The following is an 18,620-nucleotide window of genomic DNA, read 5'->3' as shown; positions in this document are numbered from 1 at the left end:
TTTTTTTGTTGTTGTGTTTTTTACATTTCATTGTAAAGTTCAACGTCAAGGAGCGGATATGACGTATATGTAGGTCACCCAAAAGAAAACGTCATCACTGTGGGCCCCGGAAGTTGTTGACGGATGGTCTCTCGGCGCAGTTAGCAAATTTTAGCTCGTTAGTGTTAAAAGCCTTATCTTATACGATACGTGATTATTGCTTCTTTTTTTTTTTAATTGTTTTATAAGGTAAGCAAAAATGTTAAACACATGAATATTTACACGTGTTCTTCTACGTTTGTGATCGAACGTCAGCTTGGGCATCGGGCGCAAACGCACGGGCTGTCTGCTTTGGTTCGTGCTCACCTCTGTTGTCCTTGTTCTAACGAGATCTATTAGAGAATAAAAACACTGTTATGAATTGATCTCCGTGCAAACACAATGTGTGTCTGTGCCGCTATCAATAAACGTCGTACAAGTGTGTACATTTCGTATTAATACATTGCATTCGTTGCGACGTGTACCTTTTTGCGATGAGAGAAACAGTCGGTTCTGTTTCTGTGTGCCAAGGAAAGTGTTGTGTGTTTATGTGATTCATTGGTGTGTCCGAGGTTTCGCCATGGCATCTCCAGGGAGACAAGGTGGAGCAGGTGCTGCAGGAGGGGCTCTCTCGACAAGAGGAGGCGCCGGTGCCAGGAGACTGAAGTGGGCCTTGGAACTGAGCTTGGGAAACACACGGTAACACCTTCGTAATTAGCAGACACTCACTCAATTCACGTTGTTTCTGTACTTCAGTGGCCAGTTTTCAAGTCAAGTCAGTATGGGGTCTTAGATAGATGGATAGATAGATGGATAGATAGATAGATAGATAGATAGATAGATAGATAGATAGAAGTCAGTATGGGGTCTTCGATAGATGGATAGATAGATAGATAGATAGATAGATAGATAGATAGATAGATAGAAGTCAGTATGGGGTCTTCGATAGATGGATAGATAGATGGATAGATAGATAGATAGATAGATAGAAGTCAGTATGGGGTCTTCGATAGATGGATAGATAGATGGATAGATAGATGGATAGATAGATAGATAGATAGATAGAAGTCAGTATGGGGTCTTCGATAGATGGATAGATAGATAGATAGATAGATAGATAGAAGTCAGTATGGGGTCTTCGATAGATGGATGGATAGATAGATAGATGGATAGATAGATCTAGAGCACAACATTAAATCCTAACACTGGGTTATGTGAAAGGGTCTCTGCTGATGTATAGAAGCTAACAATGTTGTTTCTGTGCTGCAGGAGTCGTAGTGAGAGGCAAGGTGGCCAGGGAGATGTTGTCTACCCCATTGGCTACTCTGAGAAGCCAGTCCCAGACACCAGCATCCAGGAGACTGATAAGAACCTTGTGGAGAAGGTGAGCACTCAGGAGGACCTTTACTTATATGTGTAAACTGCTCCACGTACTTGTACTCATGCAATTCTGAGGTGCCTAAACTAAACTGGGCATAACGCCACAAGTAGATCCAACACATCTACTGCACAACATTAACAGCACTGATCCATGGCACTCAATATGCTTTACAGCAGTATTTCTCAACCTGTGTGTCACCCAAAAGTTTTGACTGGGTCACAGCTTCATGGGCAGTTTTTCTTTTCTTTTTTTAAAGGGATTTTAAAATATAAAGAAAGAAAGAAAATGTTTTTACTGCATTTATTCTGCTGGACAGACAATTTGATTAAATTATTTCAACAATTTATTTACTACACATGATAGAACGGTGGCTAGCGATTATTTTATTTGTGGAATAAATTTGAGTCGCGACTGCATGATCAGGAAAAAAGTGTGGATCCTGAGACTCCGCCAGTTGAGAACCCCTGCATGACTTTACAGTGTTAAACTAATCAACTGTCCATCGCAACTCGTGCCTTGAGTTGCTGTTGTTCATGAATTAAATACGTGGATGAAATGTATTGGTAACATATTGATAGACCAACCTCAATTATTCATTAGAGACGGACTTAAGAACAACTTTTGTTTGTTTGGCTTGCTTCTGCACGACCAGAGTCACAAATTTGTAACAACAAGCAAGCTGCCCCTCGTCTATAGTTGATCAGCAGCAAAGCACTCTAAATATTTCGGTGCTGCTTTAGTCATTCATATTATCCAACTTCATGCACTACAGTTAAAACGTTGAATCGCATGCATGTAAGTCAGTTTCTTTCCATCTTGCGTCACATAGCGCTGCTGGGACGTGGCCCTGGGACCCCTGAAGCAGATTCCCATGAACCTGTTCATCATGTACATGTCCGGCAACACCATCTCAATCTTCCCCATTATGATGGTCTGCATGATGGCCTGGAGGCCAATACAGGCTCTTATGTCTATGTCTGCCAGTGAGTATCTGAGAAGTCGGTCAGTAAAGAGGGCCAAACGAAGCTCTTTCTTCTGTTACAGCCTTGTGCTTTCAATCATTCCATATTTTTCTATCTTAGCGTTCAAGCTTCTGGAGAGTTCCAGTCAGCAGTGGCTTCAGGGTCTCGTCTACCTGGTCGGTAACCTCTTGGCCTCAGCATTAGCCATCTACAAGTGTCAGTCAATGGGGCTGCTCCCAACGCACTCATCCGATTGGCTTGCGTTCATAGAGCCGCCTCAGGTAAGTGGAGGGTTTTTTTTTTGCAGTTTTTTTTTATTTATTTTTTTTGTTATTTCTAGGATGCATCATAAATGGGATGGGACCTCAGGGATTTGTTTATATTGCAGGAAATATTTACAGTTCTCAGAACTGTTTTAGGATTAAAGACAAGTTTTTAAGCTGTTCCTGTTTCATGAAGTAGCCCAACAGCAACTATGTGATGTATTTGTACCCTGTTTGATCACCTTGGCCGTGTGAACAAGGGTCAGTGACGATCATTAAATCAGCGCTCAAACTGGAAAAATAGACAACTGTCCAATTTCCCAGATTTAGACCTCTGATTCTGGATGGAATCTAAAGAGATTTTGTGTCGCGTTAGTGAAATATTGTGTTGTTGCTTTATTTTTTAATTTTCGGTGGGTCTAGGCAAAAACATTGGATCCCACTGTCGATGATGATTTTGGCTTCCTTTAACCATGAAAACAAGATAAATCCTCAACATTGCGGTCCTTCTGAAAGCAAATATGCTTTGTCCCCGAATTCAAACTGAATGCAAGAAGTTGAATGCAGTCCTATTCTAATTCAGACACAAATTCAGATGAATGTTTTTTGTTCTGTGTTCACATTTTTTTCTGTATTTGATGTATTTCTGTTTCTTTCTCTCTCTCTCAACAGAGGATTGAGATTCTAGGTGGAGGGATGGTGCTGTGAAGGAGGAGTAAAGGATGCAGGATAAAATAGATACAGAGTTTATTTCTCAACATTATTTGCCCCCCCCTGACCCCGACCCCCTGCAGCCAACGCTCACGTCCACAACAGCGTCAACCTCTACAGCGGCAGATCTGACAGGCCCCAGTGACATCAACAGAAGGGTGCATGTGACAGCTTCATTCATGCACACACTTATTAACCTGCCAACCCCCACATTTGAACATTGCCATCGAAACGTTGTGTTTACTTCAGTTTATTGATCTGCTGGTGGTCTTTGCCTTTTTTTTTTTTGCCTCTCTTACCCGTGATTATGTTGACACTGTAGAAATACTGTATTTAATTGCCAGTTAAAATGTACAATAACATTGAATTTGACTGTTGTTTATTTCTTTCTTTGGTCATTGCAAGAAGAACTTAATGGGTCGGTTGATCCCCACTGTCATATCAGAAGGTACACTCCGAAATGTTCTTGTGGACAAGTTGCGGCCTGCACGATGAAATAATAATGTGGAATTATGTAACATTGTAACGTACAAAGCAAATACTCAAAACTATGATCTTGGATGAACCGCTGGGCTTAGTGACGCCGTGCCCAAGTTTCTCACTTGGTTGTTGGCTCAAAGTCTGCGACGATCGGGCGTCGGTCTCTCCTGAACAAACCTATTGTCTTAATGATGGGAGTAGCTCAACTAAGCCTGCGCTTATGAAAGGACTCTGCCCAGCGAGTGTGTCGGGAATGCAGTTCTGCCAATGCATTTGCCTTAAAAACAACTCTGTGTTTTATTGTGACTTTGTTATTTCATAACGTGGTGCAGGTCACAGCTCATCCACCCGACTGCTCACTGAGCAGCTTGCGTCTCTTGTGTGGCAGATCTCAGAACGAGAAGCTGATAAAGGGAATGTACCTTCTCATACAGTATGACAATAGGCATCATGGTAATGGGCGATTTTGCGAAAATATTGAACTAACTTTAACTCGATGGGAACACCTAGGTGTGCGTGTTGTAGTCAATAGTTTTAAAGCAAAAAAACAAATCTTTTGCCAGCTATAATTATTAACCTATAGTTTTTCATTTTTATGCTGCATGGTTTATACTGAAATGCTCTGTTCACAAGGTAATATATAATTTATAGATCTGTTTATTTATACTGATTTTCTCCCGGTTCTATCAAATAAATCTCTATCAACTGAATTCAAATTATTTCAACTCTGACTACATGTGTACCACGGCCCTGAGTGCGGGAGAAGCGGTAACAAAATGGATTAAAGTGTGCTGTTCATTGTTGATACTGAACGTTCATCAATGCTTAAAATATCCTGACTACGTTTGTAACTTCAGTAACTCCATCTGTTCAATCTGATAGTTAAACACAAAAACGTGAAAAAAAAAAAGTTTGATTGAAGAGCGGGGGTTTTTTTTTCTCACAAAATGATCTTTTCGTTTTTACCCGAGTAGTTAACAACTCAAAAAAATAAATAAAGCTACACAACAACAAAAAAAATTTGCAGAACATTTTAATGATTCTTATACTATTCTATGCTATATAAATGCGGGATCACACTCCAGACTGGACCTCATTATCCTGCTCTCACTACTCCCTGTCTTTAGTCATGTTGTGTGTTTGGTGTTGGTATCAGCAATGGTTTGGTAGAAGTATCAGTATCACACGCAGAGAGAACAAAGGAGTTCAGAATTGCATGGGGTTGAATAGGGTGAATAGAATGAGGGGGAAATGAACAATTTTAAAGGAGAATTTTACCTAAACTGATATTGCATGTCATTGTCTGTGGTTATATGTCTTTGTTGCATTTAGTGTAATTCCAGTTCAATTGGTGCTGAAGCCTAAAGACGACAGTAGGTGTAATTGTGAGAAAGACTGTCAATTTCTAATGAATAGTACAAAGTGCAGGTGCGCACTGCTCGAGCAGACAGCACCAAATGAAAGCGCTGCCTCTCAGCAGTACTATATTTTCTTATGGTTTCCAAAACAAGAAGTTTTGTTTTGTTTTTTTTTTGTTTTTTTTGTTCAACTAAAAAAAAAAAAAAAAAAAAAATCACTGATATTTTACCAGGCTGCATTTTAAGACATTTTGTTTGAACAATGTTCTATAATTTTGTGTCAAAACAGCCTACATTATTTACTAGCAGCATCAGGTTTATGAGTCTGAAGTACCTGAAATTAAAGTTGGTGGGAAGCAGAAGACACAGGGATGGATTCTGGGTCCCCTTAAACACCAAATGAATGAATAGAGTGAGAGTTATTGCTCAATGGCCAGGGTGAGACGATGACTCATATAGGAGTGGCAATAAGTGGATACCCAAAATGTCTACGTGATGTGCACGTGATGTTTACAGCATGACCTTGAAACAGTCAGCCTGTCACCAGTCGTGTGATTTAGAGAAGAGGAAATCTCAACGTTCTTCATCTAATGTTAAATAGTGAACCTATATCAGCTGGTTCCTAACCCTCCTGTAGTGTGAGGGTGAGGGTTACATTAAATGTCTTCTGTTGAGTATCTTGTTTCTGCCAAGAGCAGAATCCAGAGCAGTCATCATGAACACACACTGATGACACGTCTGATTTTGGATTAGCACACACACACACACACACACACACACACACACACACACACAGAGAGAGAGAGAGAGAGAGAGAGAGAGAGAGAGAGAGAGCCAGTCAGTGTCAGGAGTGTGAGCTGTGTTTCTTCAGTTCCAGTCTCTACCGGGCCAGTCTAACCGGTCCCCGATATCGTCTCCTCCACCTGCTCCGCCCCCTTCACAGCTCGGCCCACCGACACTCGGGGCTGGGTCAGTCCGCGTCCGCCGGGTTCCGGGGACCGGGGACCGGTTCGACTGGCCGGGCTGACTCACTGACTGACTGACCCAGCCCCGAGTGTCGGTGGGCCGAGCTGTGAAGGGGGCGGAGCAGGTGGAGGAGACGATACAAGCTGACGGACAGGCAGTTCCCATGTGAATGTAAGTTTTCTTCGCTTCGTGCGTTGCCACATGGCGGAGTGATCTCCTTTTCACCCACACCGCTCTATTTTTGTTTGTTTGTTGGGTTTTTTTTTTTAAAAATCGCACATCAAAGGTTTTATTTTTATCTTTTAATCTCCGGGGATTTTCTTGGAGATCTCTTTGCGCCGAAAGTCGACTGTCAAGTTTGCTGTCATGGCTCGGAGCGACGGCGTCTACGCAACGTGCGAGTATCCACATCCGTTCGTCCACGCAGTGAAGTTGAGCAGAGCGCAGAAGATCCGGGTAATGTTCGGCTGGACGGCTCGAGCTGCCGCGCGCGCGCCTCTCTGTGTGTGTGTGTGTGTGTGTGTGTGTGTGTGTGTGTGTGTGTGTGTGTGTGTGTGTGTGTGTGTGTGTGTGTGTGTTGGACTGGACCTCTTGACGAGGTGTGTGTATTGGACTGAGATCTGAGAGAGAGCACTGGTACCTATTGACACTCTGCAGCGGCTATATATATATATATATATATATATATATATATGTATATATATATATATATATATATATATATATATATATATATACATGTATGTATGTATGTATGTATGTATGTATATATATATATGTATATATATATATATGTATGTATGTATGTATGTATGTATGTATGTATGTATATATATATATATATATATATATATATATATATATATATATATGTATATTATATAAAAATCAAATAAATAAAAGCGTGAATAAATAAAAGCCCTGACAGAGCTGGCTGCTAACTGCAGAGTGTGAATATATATATATATATAAGTACCCATATATATATATGTGTATATATATATATATGTATATATATATATATATATATATATATATATATATATATATATATATATATATATGTGTATATATATATATATATATATATATATATATATATATATATATACATATATGTACATATATGTATATATATATACGTATATATATATATATATATATATATATATATATATATATATGTACATATATATATATATTCTATTCTATATATGTACATATATGTATAAAAATCACTGCAGAGTGTGAATATATATATATACATATATATATATATATATATATATATATATATAACTTTTACAGCTGCTTGAAGCAAACGGCAACAGTCATAAGTGATATTAACTTTATATACACAAGTGAGGCAACAGCTGGGTGGAGACATCATGAGTGCACAATTGATAAGACATGTCTTTCCAACAGTCACAGTCACAATCTGCCGTCTGAGATCAGAATGATTCACATTCAAGCCTTTCATTCATGCACCGTATTTGCACAGTGCAATGTTTTAATGCCACTGTGTGTCCTGCAGCATTTCCCTGTTTCTGCCACAGCTGGTCATCAGCCCATCACTCAGTCCTGGGCGGCTGTGCCCATAAATAACAACAATAATAATAATAATGATGAAAATAATACATTTTATTTGTAAGCGCCTTTCCCCAAGGACAATTTACAGGAAACACAATGGAATAAGGCAACAGTCAAAAGCTAAACACACAAAGAGTAATAGAAATTAAATGAAATAAAACTAAAGGTAAAATTAAAGTAAAATGAAACAGCACCGTTAGGTGGAGTAGCATGATTTAAACAGATGGGTTACAGATGGGACTATTTTGTATTCAGACTGCACGAGCCACTGAATTCTTCATGGAAATGAGTGTCAACCTCGCTGCTGCCTGACTGGGTGGGGTGCTCAAGTTTCAACTTTGGCATAGCTGGGCACGTCCCGTTCGTCCCGTTCAGTGATTATGTAGCTTCGACGTACCCAGCACCTGCAGGTGCAATGCAACCTGTCAACTCTTTGAAATGATCCTGCTGCAGCCCTATTAGGCTGGGGTTGGAGGCGGGGCGTAGCATCTGTAGCAAAGGGCTACAGATGCTATTCTGAAAAGAAAAAATAAGAACCTTCCAGCTTAACGGCTTACCCTGGTTTCAAGTGTCTGTCGACGCACCTGCGCTTGACACTGTTGATGCAGTACTTTGTTTGATGTTCAAGGGCCAAAGAAGTGTGTTGAAAAATGGAAGGATGGTGGGAAAGATGCTCTTGGCCCCCTGCCGAGTGTCCAGTCTGTGGCTCACAGTAGCTGCGTTTCCATTAACCCTAGAATTGCACAAACCTAAATATTGGAAGAAAAGAGAAAGAAAAGAAACCTGGTCATTGAAACAGCTGAACTTGGAGAAACCTCTCAAATATGGCTAAAAGGTTTTGACGCTCTCATGAGGTGGTTTTTCAGACACAGAGGTACATCGCAAAAGTGTTGAATGTCGAATTCCTTTTTCACGTTTACACATCACCAGATGTGACGTACGAGATTTTATGAGAATTACACCATTCAATAGAAACAAGAGAAACATCACGACTTTCACTGCTCTTCTCTGATTGTAACCTCTTTGTCTCACCTGATCCGCAGGGCGTCCTCCTTGGCAGCGTCCTCTTCCCCCTCCGCATGACCCTCGCTGCTCTCTTCTTCTTGCTGGGGTGGCCTCTGGCCCGCCTCCGATTGGCCGGCTTGTCTCCGGAGGAGCGCTCCCGGCCGGTGAGCGGCTGGCGCCGCTGGCTCCTGCACCCCATCATCCTGGTGCTCAGTCGAGCTGCCTTTTTCTCCCTGGGATTCTATTGGGTGAAGATCAAGGGTCGGCGGGCGGACCTGAAGGAGGCTCCGGTGCTGGTGGTGGCGCCTCACAGTGGCTTCATGGACATTCTGGTTCTGTGTCCAGCCGAGCTGGCCACCGTGGTGTCGCGGTTGGAGAACACCAGCCTCCCCGTCATCGGAGGTGAGTGGTGAGATGAACAACATTTCAATGGAGGAGGAGCTGGACAGATGGAATGTTTGTGAATGTTCTAACTGGCTGCGTTTCCATGGCCCCTAGAATTGCGCAAAACCTAAATATGGCAATAAAAAACTGGTGATGGAAACAGCTCAACTTGGAATATAACCTCTCAAATATGGCTCAAAGGTTTTGATGCTCTCAAGAGGTGGTTTTTCACACATATCCACATAGCGGTACATCGCAAAAGTGTCATGGAAAGACTTTTTTCACATCTACATGTCAGCGGACGTGACGTACGGGGTCACATGACCAGTTCAGTTGATTTCAGGTGAAAATGGCGCGTTATGATTGGACGGAGGAGGAGATGGAGTATTTTTTTTTTTCCAAGTAATCAAAGAGAAAACCATTCGTGACAGCAAACAAACGTAAACAATCAAAAGCAAACGTAACTCTCGAGATTTCATACATTTTGTAAAAAAAACTGTCATGGAAACGCAGCCACTGTTCAAGGTTTTCTGCTCCTGGAGGTTTGGGCCCCTGATGTGAATGACATTGATTGTTTGATTGCGCTATTATAGAAAAAAGGGAAAAAGGGAATTTCAGGGAATTCCTTTTATGATTTGATATACCGTATTTATATTATATTTTATAGATTATTCATGTTTGTGGTCACTAATTTTTAGTCTTTCAAGCAGCATTCAAGCAATTTACTGACAAAAGAAGCATCGACTTCTTGAAACACTTTTGATTGATCATCGTTTCTTTATGTCCATGTCTAGTTATGTTTCAGTCGTTTTTTTTAGTAGTTTTTTTTTTTTTTTTTTTTTTTACATCAAATCGAAAGATTTATCTTTGGATCTGTGCCGGTGCTGTGGCCATTATGCAACACAGCCTGGGTAGTATTTGGACTAACAGCGTTCTGGAAGGTATGCATGGAAGCCCAAAGATAAACACGTGACTCATTCTTTTGGCTTCTGCTCTGCTTCACCTGCTCCTTGACTCCTTATTTACTGTTCAGGACTCCCAACCCAGTTCTGATTCTGATTTTGCTTCTGTGTTTTTTTTGTGTGTGTGTGTGTTTCAGCTTTGCTGGAGTTCAACCAGGCTGTGATTGTGAGTAGAAAGGATCCAGAGTCAAGAAAGAAGGCTATCACCGACATCTCGGAGAGGCTGAACTCAAAGGGCTACTGGCCTCAGGTGAGTTCTCCACCATCGGGTGGCAAAAAGCTCTGTTTAAAAAAATAAAAATAAAAAAAATACTAATAAAAGCTTTGCATCTCGAAAATGGTCAACAAACACTATAACAGTACACTGTTCTGCAACTCAGCTCTACTCTCACTACTAGTACCCCCCCCCCCCCCCGCCTCCCTTTGTCTTTAATTTCCTGTTGTATCAGCCGCCTTCCACTAACTTTAAGTTACAGGAAATAAAAAGATGTTTGGATTATATTTAACCATCATCAGAATATAGCAAATAAAACCAAACCTTCCAGTCACACATTTTGCTGCTGTATGTATGTATGTATGTATGTATTTGCAGTTGCTATTGGTCTGATGAGTGAAACTCATCTGAACTGAATGACGGTGTCTTTGTGTCCATGTCCGACTATACGACGCTCATCCAGTTCACCATGCACTGCACCAGCTGGTTTACAGTTAGATTGCACTCTCATTAGTCATTAGTCACCACATGTTATAAAAGCAAGCTGAAACGTACTGTTGTGTAATGTGTTTCTTTGTGCTTTTGTGGATAGGTTTTTTTTTTTTGGTTTTAGGGCTTAAACAAATGCTTTGAAAACAAATCATTTTGAACTGCACGGCTGGTTAGCAAAAGCACAACTGCTCACGCGGAAAGCGTGTGATGTGTGCAGACGGCTGTGTTCTTTGTCGGTTTGCCTGCTCTGGGAACATAACGTCTCCTCCTCATTCTTGGCTTAGATGCTGATGTTTCCTGAGGGAACCACAACAAATGGCAGTGCTCTGATCAGATTCAAACCAGGTGATGATGACGCTCTGTCTCGTTCAACTTGTTCTTTGGCTTGGCCAATGCTTCAGCATGACTATAGTTTGGAATGAGTGCAATGGGCGTTGAAGGCATGGGACCTTTCTCCCAAATGATTCATTTCTCTCTGTGGTACAGTGTTGCGCACTCACGGCCGTGTCTTTCTTTCTTTCTTTCTTTCTTTCTTTCTTTCTTTCTTTCTTTCTTTCATTCTTTCATTCTTTCTCTCTTTTCTACAATTCTATCAGGTGCCTTTCTCGCCGGAGTCCCGGTCCAACCTGTTTTGCTGCGTTACCCAAACAAACTGGTAGGTGAAGTCGGGGTTATTTGCTGCGGTTTACAACGGGGCAGGGGCTGTGACTGAGGAGACCAGGCTCCGACCCGTGTGGAGCTTTCCTGAATTTGAGTGGCGGGTATCTGCGATGTGAAGGTAGTTGGGTCGAAGGGGGGTGCGTTGCATCCTGTTCTGCTGAGATTGCAAAGCGCCGTGCAGAGACGTCCTTTCAACTCTGTGGCAGAGAGCTTGTTAAAAAAAAAACCTGTGGAGCAGCTCATGCTCATCCACAGTTTGGTGTTTCACAGTCGCAGAGGTAAAAGGGTGTGGCTTATGATCCACTTTACTATTTGAGGGCTAACCACAGGTACTACCCAGAACATTAGAATGTCCTGAAAAGGTTGTTGTATTTCTGCAATTCAACTTAAAAGGTGAATGTGACATATTATATAAAGGAATAATATGCAAATCAATATATTTCAAGTTTTCATTTCTTTGGATTTTGCTGATCAGGTCTTGCAGCTTCAAAAAAACCCTCAAATTTTATAATACTTTTCTGAGTTTGTGGGTTTGTGGTTTTAATAAGCTGAAAATCTTAATCAGCAAAGTTGCAACAAGGCACTGCTTGAGATGTCAGTTTGCGTGGAATGGCTCAATAAAAATTTGTTGGTTTCATCTTTTATGTTAAATTGCCAAAACAAAACAAATTCTAATTTTTCGGGTACTACCTGTGTGTGTGGCCTGTCTGCAAAATGGCTTCATGTACATGTTTTATCACTATTGTTTCTGACGATAATTTCATTGTATTTCAAGCTCTTGATTATTTAAAGACGTCACATTTCCTGTAACCTAAGATGAGCCCTACGATGAGAGGCTATTATAAGTCACTCATTTATATTGATACTGAAACCAAAGCAATTGGAAAGCGTTGCGAGAAACAATCCTCCTTTGTTCTGTTTTGCGCCGACTTCTTTTACCCGCGCTGGCGGATCAGTGTGTACACATCGCACCCACCCAGTTTTATCAGGCTGCTGACACATTTGTGAGCATGATTACCGTGCGTTGTTCCGCCACTGTGTTTACACACTGGATGAAATTGAGGCAAAGGTGGTCACAGACTTCCCCAGTGCCACTTAGGAAAAGAAAGAGGGGGGCGGGGGGGGGAAGCACCTGTTGTATTCACTGTGTAATCAGTCTTTATTGGTCCGCTTCAGGATACCGTCCGCTGGACATACCAAGGAACAACCTGGTGAGTCGAAGCAGAAAGTTTAGTCTGAAATAATATATAGCCAGATTCAACTACACAATAACATGTGTGAATCTGGAGTTTATTCTCTTCCAAACTTTACTGTGAAGCTACTTCTTGACCTGTTCAATAGTTGTTTATGGGAAAACAATGTCAATATAACACTATAATTGTCAAGACTGATATTCTGAGATTTTACTTTATTAAAATGAAAGAAAATATATACATTGTTAATCATTTCAGACTTATATAGAATGTAGTTAAATAAAATAAAAACAAAAAACAACACGGCTTCCTCTACTGTGCCTGTAGGGTGTTTCAGAGGAAACACACCCATGTGCTGGCAGTGATGACTTTTCATTCTGCTTGCTTATTTCTAATAGGTTGGAGGTACTGTGGCACACAACCTCACAGTTCTACACCAACATAACCGTAGAGGTGAGACACTTACACATTACAAAGTACCTTCTACACGAATCATCAAACATTTTCTCATCTTATTGTGCACGTTTTTAGGTGTCATTTATTCCTACCTCCTCTTTTACTGTAACTAGAAGCTGCTGCTGCTTCTTCTTCTTCTTTTAATTGTCCTGCAGTACCTTCCAGTTTACAATCCATCCGATGAGGAGAAGAATAATCCCACCTTGTATGCTGACAATGTCCAGAAACTCATGGCTGAGTGAGTGGCAAACTGTTCTCATTTCAAGGTTTAATATTGACACAACACATCTTCATTCTTTGCCAGCTTTCTGATCAACAACTTTAGCTCTCAGCCAGATTCCAGACTCAGTGTTTCAATGGTACGGCAAACAGCAATTACACCTGTGTGTCCACAGTTATCATTACGCAGCAGTAATGAATAGTTTCCTTCAGACTTTTGTTTTTCCTTCAATGAGACACTTTGACATAAGGAATAAAGATCAATTCCTGCCAATTCACCCCACATTATGCTAAACAAAGTAAAAAAAGTGTTGTTGTTTTTTTAATGAGATTTTTATTGTATCTAGACGATTGTTTTTATTAAAAAAATGTTTTTCAGCTAGAAAAAAAATCGATTGCTCTTAAATGCAAAATCTGCAAACTAAACATTGTGCTGTGCATCAGTGCTCTGGGGGTCCCTGCTACAGACTATGTGATGGAGGGCCGAGTTCCTGTTAGTAAACTGGGCGGCCTCTCCCTCCCTCTGGATTCACCTGCCAAGGAAACGCTCTCATTGTTGCACATGAATGGGTAAAAAAAAAAAAAAACCTCTGCCTTCACGTTTGGCTTCTGTCTTTGGTCTTCCTTTTTATGTTTCCTTTGTTTACGCAGTCTGTTTTTCTCCCCATCAGACTCGGAGCAAGTGAGGTAGAAACCGCGCTGGACAGGATGATTGACAGGTGTCGGTCAGGAGCAGAGGGATCAGTCCGGGCCAACGCCGAGGAACTTGTCCCTCTTCTGGGACTGACAAACAGAGAATCAGCCGTCAAGATCTGTGGCCTCTACTCCAAGGTATGAACCAGGGGTGGGCAAACCTTTTGACTGGTGGTAAAATGTGACAGGGACAGGTTGGCGGAGCAGCAGCAGATGGATGATGGAGTGTTTTGGTGGCCCACCTCACAGGAGGAAGAATATATCGTGGGATATGTAGAAACAAGTGCTTTAATGTCAGTTGAAAATGAACATAAGCAAAGTTACAACCAAATCAGTGTCTTTGAAGCCCCACAGTGTTTAGCTCTTTATTGAAATGACTCTGAAACACACTGGAAATATTGATGACATACAGCTATTTTATGACTTTATACTGACTTTTCACATGATTTCTTCAAGTTCGGTGGGCCGCATTAAAAAGCTTTAATGCGCCGCATATGGCCCCCGGGCCATAGTTTGCCCATGCCTGGTATAAACAGTTCCTATTTAGCGCTGGAATGTTTTTGATTTTGGTTTGTTGGCCATGTAAAAATTCTTAAAATATAAATATGTTTCAACAAGATGGTAGCATTTGATGTCAGGTATGTTCATTCAAAGTATGTAATTTGGCCTCATGTGGTGATGCTATGTGACGAAACGCAATCTAGATCAAAGTTGGGAAAGCAGGTTTAACTCTGTTGGGCCAAACAAGGAACTGTCCTCTTTGTGCAGGATCAAAGTGTGGACCTCAGGCAGATCTACTTGAGCGTCGCTGCTCTGTCTCGATCCATCTCCTTCCAGTCGCTGCTCCACTGTGCTTTTAATGTAAGTCCTATTGATCCCTTTCCCACCAGTGGTCTTCAGATTAACACCTTTCTGTTGCTCTCTGACACTTAAGACATGTTGTCCGATCACCTGTGCAGCTGTTTGACGAGGAAGGCAAAGGCAGTCTGGGTGCAGGAGAGCTGTCTGACCTCATGGGTGCGCTGCTGGGTGTTCCTCAGCACAGTGTTGCAGAACTGTACTCTCAGGCATCAAACGATGGCCGCCTCACTGAAGGTGAGCAGTAATGATCTGTGATTGAAGTGGCCTCTCTTGCAAATCACTCTTTGTCAAATGACATGCATGCACGCAAACAACACATTTGCAGTAGCTTTAAAACTGTGGATAAGTTGGCAGACCCAACAAATGTTGACGGATTCCCTAATTTTCCCTAAAAAAAAAGTCTCCTCTACAAGTCTCCGCTACAAACCACTTTATTATGTTTCCTTGGTTTGATTTTTTTCATTTTGCAGTTGTTGCACAGATGCTGAAGTCTGAAATCTCCTTGAGTGTCTTTCTTATTTCTGACGAGCAGTGGCAGGCCGTGCATTTCACGCCGAGGCCGTCAATGACGTCATACTTAGTCCATCCTAAATTAATACGCCGTATTACACACTCAATATGACGCCAAGGCTCAGTTTCCGAAGCATTTAAATCACAATCAAGACTCAGTGACTGAAGGTCACTCATACTGACCAAACTTCCAAATAAAAAGTTATTTTAGGAGATTCCTCAACAAAGTTTGAATCAGTCCACCAACAAAACTGTCTCGAGCTTCAACCCTTGTCCAAATTTGTGCAATAAACTGCACATTATAAAGCAACTGAACAGGTTGGTGCAGCTGCTGCGCCAGTGTGCCATGTTATTTCCATTCTAAATTGCAGATGATTGGGCAACTAAATCTGACGATGCTGCGTTCACTGACTGACAGCCAACAGGAGGCTGCAATGTCGATTCTTGAGGCCTGGCAGATTTTTAATAGAAGCTGACAACGCAAGCTAGCTGAAAGATGATCGGATAAGAACTCTACCGAATTACACGTCAATGGAAGCAGCGCCCCCTAGTGGATAGTGTATGACCTGAAAAGAACTATGACTATGACTAGACTATGGAGATTAACTTTATTTTCATATTATATGTGTTTTATGGTAGTATGTCTTTTTTCATAGCAGCAATTGTCTGTTAATATGAATGCAGTTGACTAAGTTCCATGCAGACCCTGTTTATTGAGTCAAGTGGCACCAGGTGGCAATGTTTTTCACCTTCATGGAACAGAACCTTGATCAGTGTAACTGGAGTCAAGCGTGCTAACTAAACTCTGTATTGTTGTTGGCTGCTGTAAAAACAAACTATATATTTGTTTATTTATTTATTTATTTATTTATTTATTCATCTGAAAAGCCCCAAAATACTGAGATTCTCACCACAGCCGCATCATTTCCCACAGATGACCTGCTGCGAGTGCTGACCACCCACCCGACCTATCAGAGGGTGCTGACGGAGTACTTGGAGCCGGGGAAAGTGGTGGGCCATCAGCTGACCAATATGCAGGCGATGAATGGCAACAACAACTTGCGTGAAGGTGGCATCTCCCCTCAGTCCTACAAGAAGGACGACTGAGTGTCATAAAGGAGAGACTGCCTTTGTGCGCTGGCGGGTTCTTGTCGTGGGCCAAAAACAGATCAACGGTGTGAACAACACTCTATTTGTATGCGATTGCGGGTGTGAATGAAATTCTTGAATCTGTTACTGTAGCATTGGAACTTGGGAAGCCACAGTAGTAGATTTTAAGGTGTGTGTGTGTGTGTGTGTGTGTGTGTGTGTGTGTGTGTGTGTGTGTGTGTGTGTGTGTGTGTGTGTGTGTGTGTGTGTGTGTGTGTGTGTGTGTGTGTGTGGTGCGTTTGGGTTTTTACAAGTGCACCTTTTATTTTATAAATGTGGATAATGACCATGTTTTGTTGCAAATGCTGTTGCTTGGGCCATTGAAAAGAAAAATATATATCTAATCCCTTTTTTATGTGTGAAATCTTTACTTTGAAAGAGAGAATAACATGTGATGTGCCAGAAAAAGAAAACATGCTCCTGTCGGGAAGGTTTATTTTTTTAAAGAGATTGTACAACTTCTGTGACTTTATATTTAACAGTAGCAAACAATAAATGGATATATTTTAAATAAAGTTGTGAGTCCATTTTTTTTTTTTTGGCGGGGGGTGGGGGGGGGAGGTCGAGCATCTTTACCTTTGTTTCTTTTTAAACTTCACACATGCCAGCAGGTTTTTGGTTTTGTCTTAAAACGCGTCTTTTTCTAACCCAGAGTTTTTTTTCTCTTTGAAAGACAATTCCAGATCTCCCCTTGATTCTCAGTTTTTTTTTTGTTATCCTGCTTTCCTCCTTCCCAAATGTTACCTGTTCTGCTAATAGAATGGAGATATTTTTAGCCCCTGCCTTCCTCTTTTGCTTCCTCTTATTCACATCCAGGTAAAATCACCTCGTGCTTGTGTGCTTTATTGTTCACTGTCTCTTCACATGCCATCTTTGGATCCCTGTCCATCTTGAATGTGTTTGTCTCCAACCTGCTGTCGCACTGTCTGCTGTCTCTGCACGGTCAGAAGGTGAGCTGGCCTTGATGTTTGGTCTTTGTGCATCTCTGCTTTGCACTTTTTTTGTGCTTATTGCCAGTAAAAACCTGCCGATGGCCAGTCTGATTTGGATATATTGTGTGGCGCTCAGCCTTCCTCCATCCCCCCTTTTCAGCCCTTTTGTTCATGTTCTTATAACTCTAAACCAGACGTGGGCAAACTATGGCCTGGGGGGCCATGTGCGTCCCGTTAAGCTTTTTAATCTGTCCTGCCGAACTTGAATTATGAATCTAAATAGTGAGCAATTCATAAGATAGCTGTATTTCATCCATTTTGCTTTAAGAGTCATCATCTCAATTAAGAGCTAAATACCGTGGGGCTTCAAATGTTTTGTTGTAACTTTGCTTGTATTCGTTTTCAATTGACATTTAAGCACATATGTTCCATCATGACATATTTTTCCTCCTATCAGGTGGGTCACCAAAACGATCCATCCATCTGTTCCTGCTCCAACCCCCTCTGTCAAATCAAATTTTAGAACCCATTGTAGCCCACCAGTCAGAAGGTTTGCCCACACCTGCTCTAAACCATAATCATGGTCATAGAAGTCATTCTTTGTGTTTTTGGTTCTTTTTAACAAGCCTGTTTTGCATATTTGAAGAACCAGTCTGCACTTTTCAAGAATGTTTCTCTTTAGCACAATGACCTGAAAACTCCTCCAGGGTATGTGAGTCTGGAATGTTGGTGTGCTGCCTCCTGTCTGCTGCCAGCCTGCATTTGGCCCTCAAATGTGTACTGAAGGCCGGACTGTGGTGGGCTTCTACGGAACAAAAAACAAAACAAACAAAAAAAAAGAACTTTTTTTTTTTTTTAAATTAATTATTTAATTTCACGTAGGCCAAAGACATTTCAAAAATATACAATTCCATTAAGAGATCAAAGTCATGTTCTTAATGCGCATCTGTTATGTTCACGAGAAATATAAATTAATAAATAAAAACAATGTGAATACTTTCGTCACGTGTGTGTGTGTGTGTGTGTGTGTGTGTGTGTGTGTGTGTGTGTGTGTGTGTGTGTGTGTGTGTGTGTGTAGGTGTGTGTGTAGGTGGGTGGGCGGGGCTATATTCTGTTGTTTTTGGAGCATTATGTTCAGAAATGTTTTAGATTGGGAACATT

At 41.3% G+C, this 18,620-nt stretch overlaps 2 protein-coding genes across 3 annotated transcripts; both read left to right on the top strand.

Annotated features, from left to right (window-relative positions):
- The first annotated feature begins 83 nt into the window (after nucleotides 1-83).
- On the top strand, nucleotides 84-4,525 carry emc4 (ER membrane protein complex subunit 4). Its single transcript, XM_076027993.1, has 6 exons — nucleotides 84-228; nucleotides 591-717; nucleotides 1,288-1,402; nucleotides 2,229-2,382; nucleotides 2,482-2,642; nucleotides 3,297-4,525. Exons 2-6 carry the CDS (start codon nucleotides 599-601, stop codon nucleotides 3,330-3,332), a joined length of 585 nt encoding a protein of 194 aa, XP_075884108.1. The 5' UTR covers nucleotides 84-228; nucleotides 591-598; the 3' UTR covers nucleotides 3,333-4,525.
- Nucleotides 4,526-6,152: 1,627 nt separating this feature from the next.
- Nucleotides 6,153-17,042, top strand: lpcat4 (lysophosphatidylcholine acyltransferase 4). Of its 2 annotated transcripts, none has more exons than XM_076027982.1 (13): nucleotides 6,153-6,310; nucleotides 8,773-9,136; nucleotides 10,218-10,330; nucleotides 11,071-11,131; nucleotides 11,383-11,441; nucleotides 12,623-12,657; nucleotides 13,038-13,092; nucleotides 13,251-13,333; nucleotides 13,759-13,884; nucleotides 13,986-14,145; nucleotides 14,776-14,868; nucleotides 14,967-15,102; nucleotides 16,313-17,042. In XM_076027982.1, the coding sequence occupies exons 2-13, from the start codon at nucleotides 8,809-8,811 to the stop codon at nucleotides 16,483-16,485; spliced, it is 1,422 nt and encodes a 473-aa protein (XP_075884097.1). In that variant the 5' UTR covers nucleotides 6,153-6,310; nucleotides 8,773-8,808; the 3' UTR covers nucleotides 16,486-17,042. The 2 variants fall into 2 exon arrangements, with proteins under 2 accessions (XP_075884097.1, XP_075884096.1); XM_076027981.1 differs by lacking the exon at nucleotides 6,153-6,310 and adding an exon at nucleotides 6,418-6,595.
- The last annotated feature ends 1,578 nt before the right edge of the window (nucleotides 17,043-18,620 follow it).

Source organism: Nelusetta ayraudi, unplaced genomic scaffold, assembly GCF_046127955.1.
Source record: "Nelusetta ayraudi isolate G7.1 ecotype Tasmania unplaced genomic scaffold, CSIRO-AGI_Nayr_v1 ptg000022l, whole genome shotgun sequence".
Classification (NCBI taxonomy): domain Eukaryota; kingdom Metazoa; phylum Chordata; class Actinopteri; order Tetraodontiformes; family Monacanthidae; genus Nelusetta; species Nelusetta ayraudi.
The sequence above is the reverse complement of the archived record's forward strand: the minus strand, read 5'-3'. Positions and strand labels throughout refer to the sequence as shown.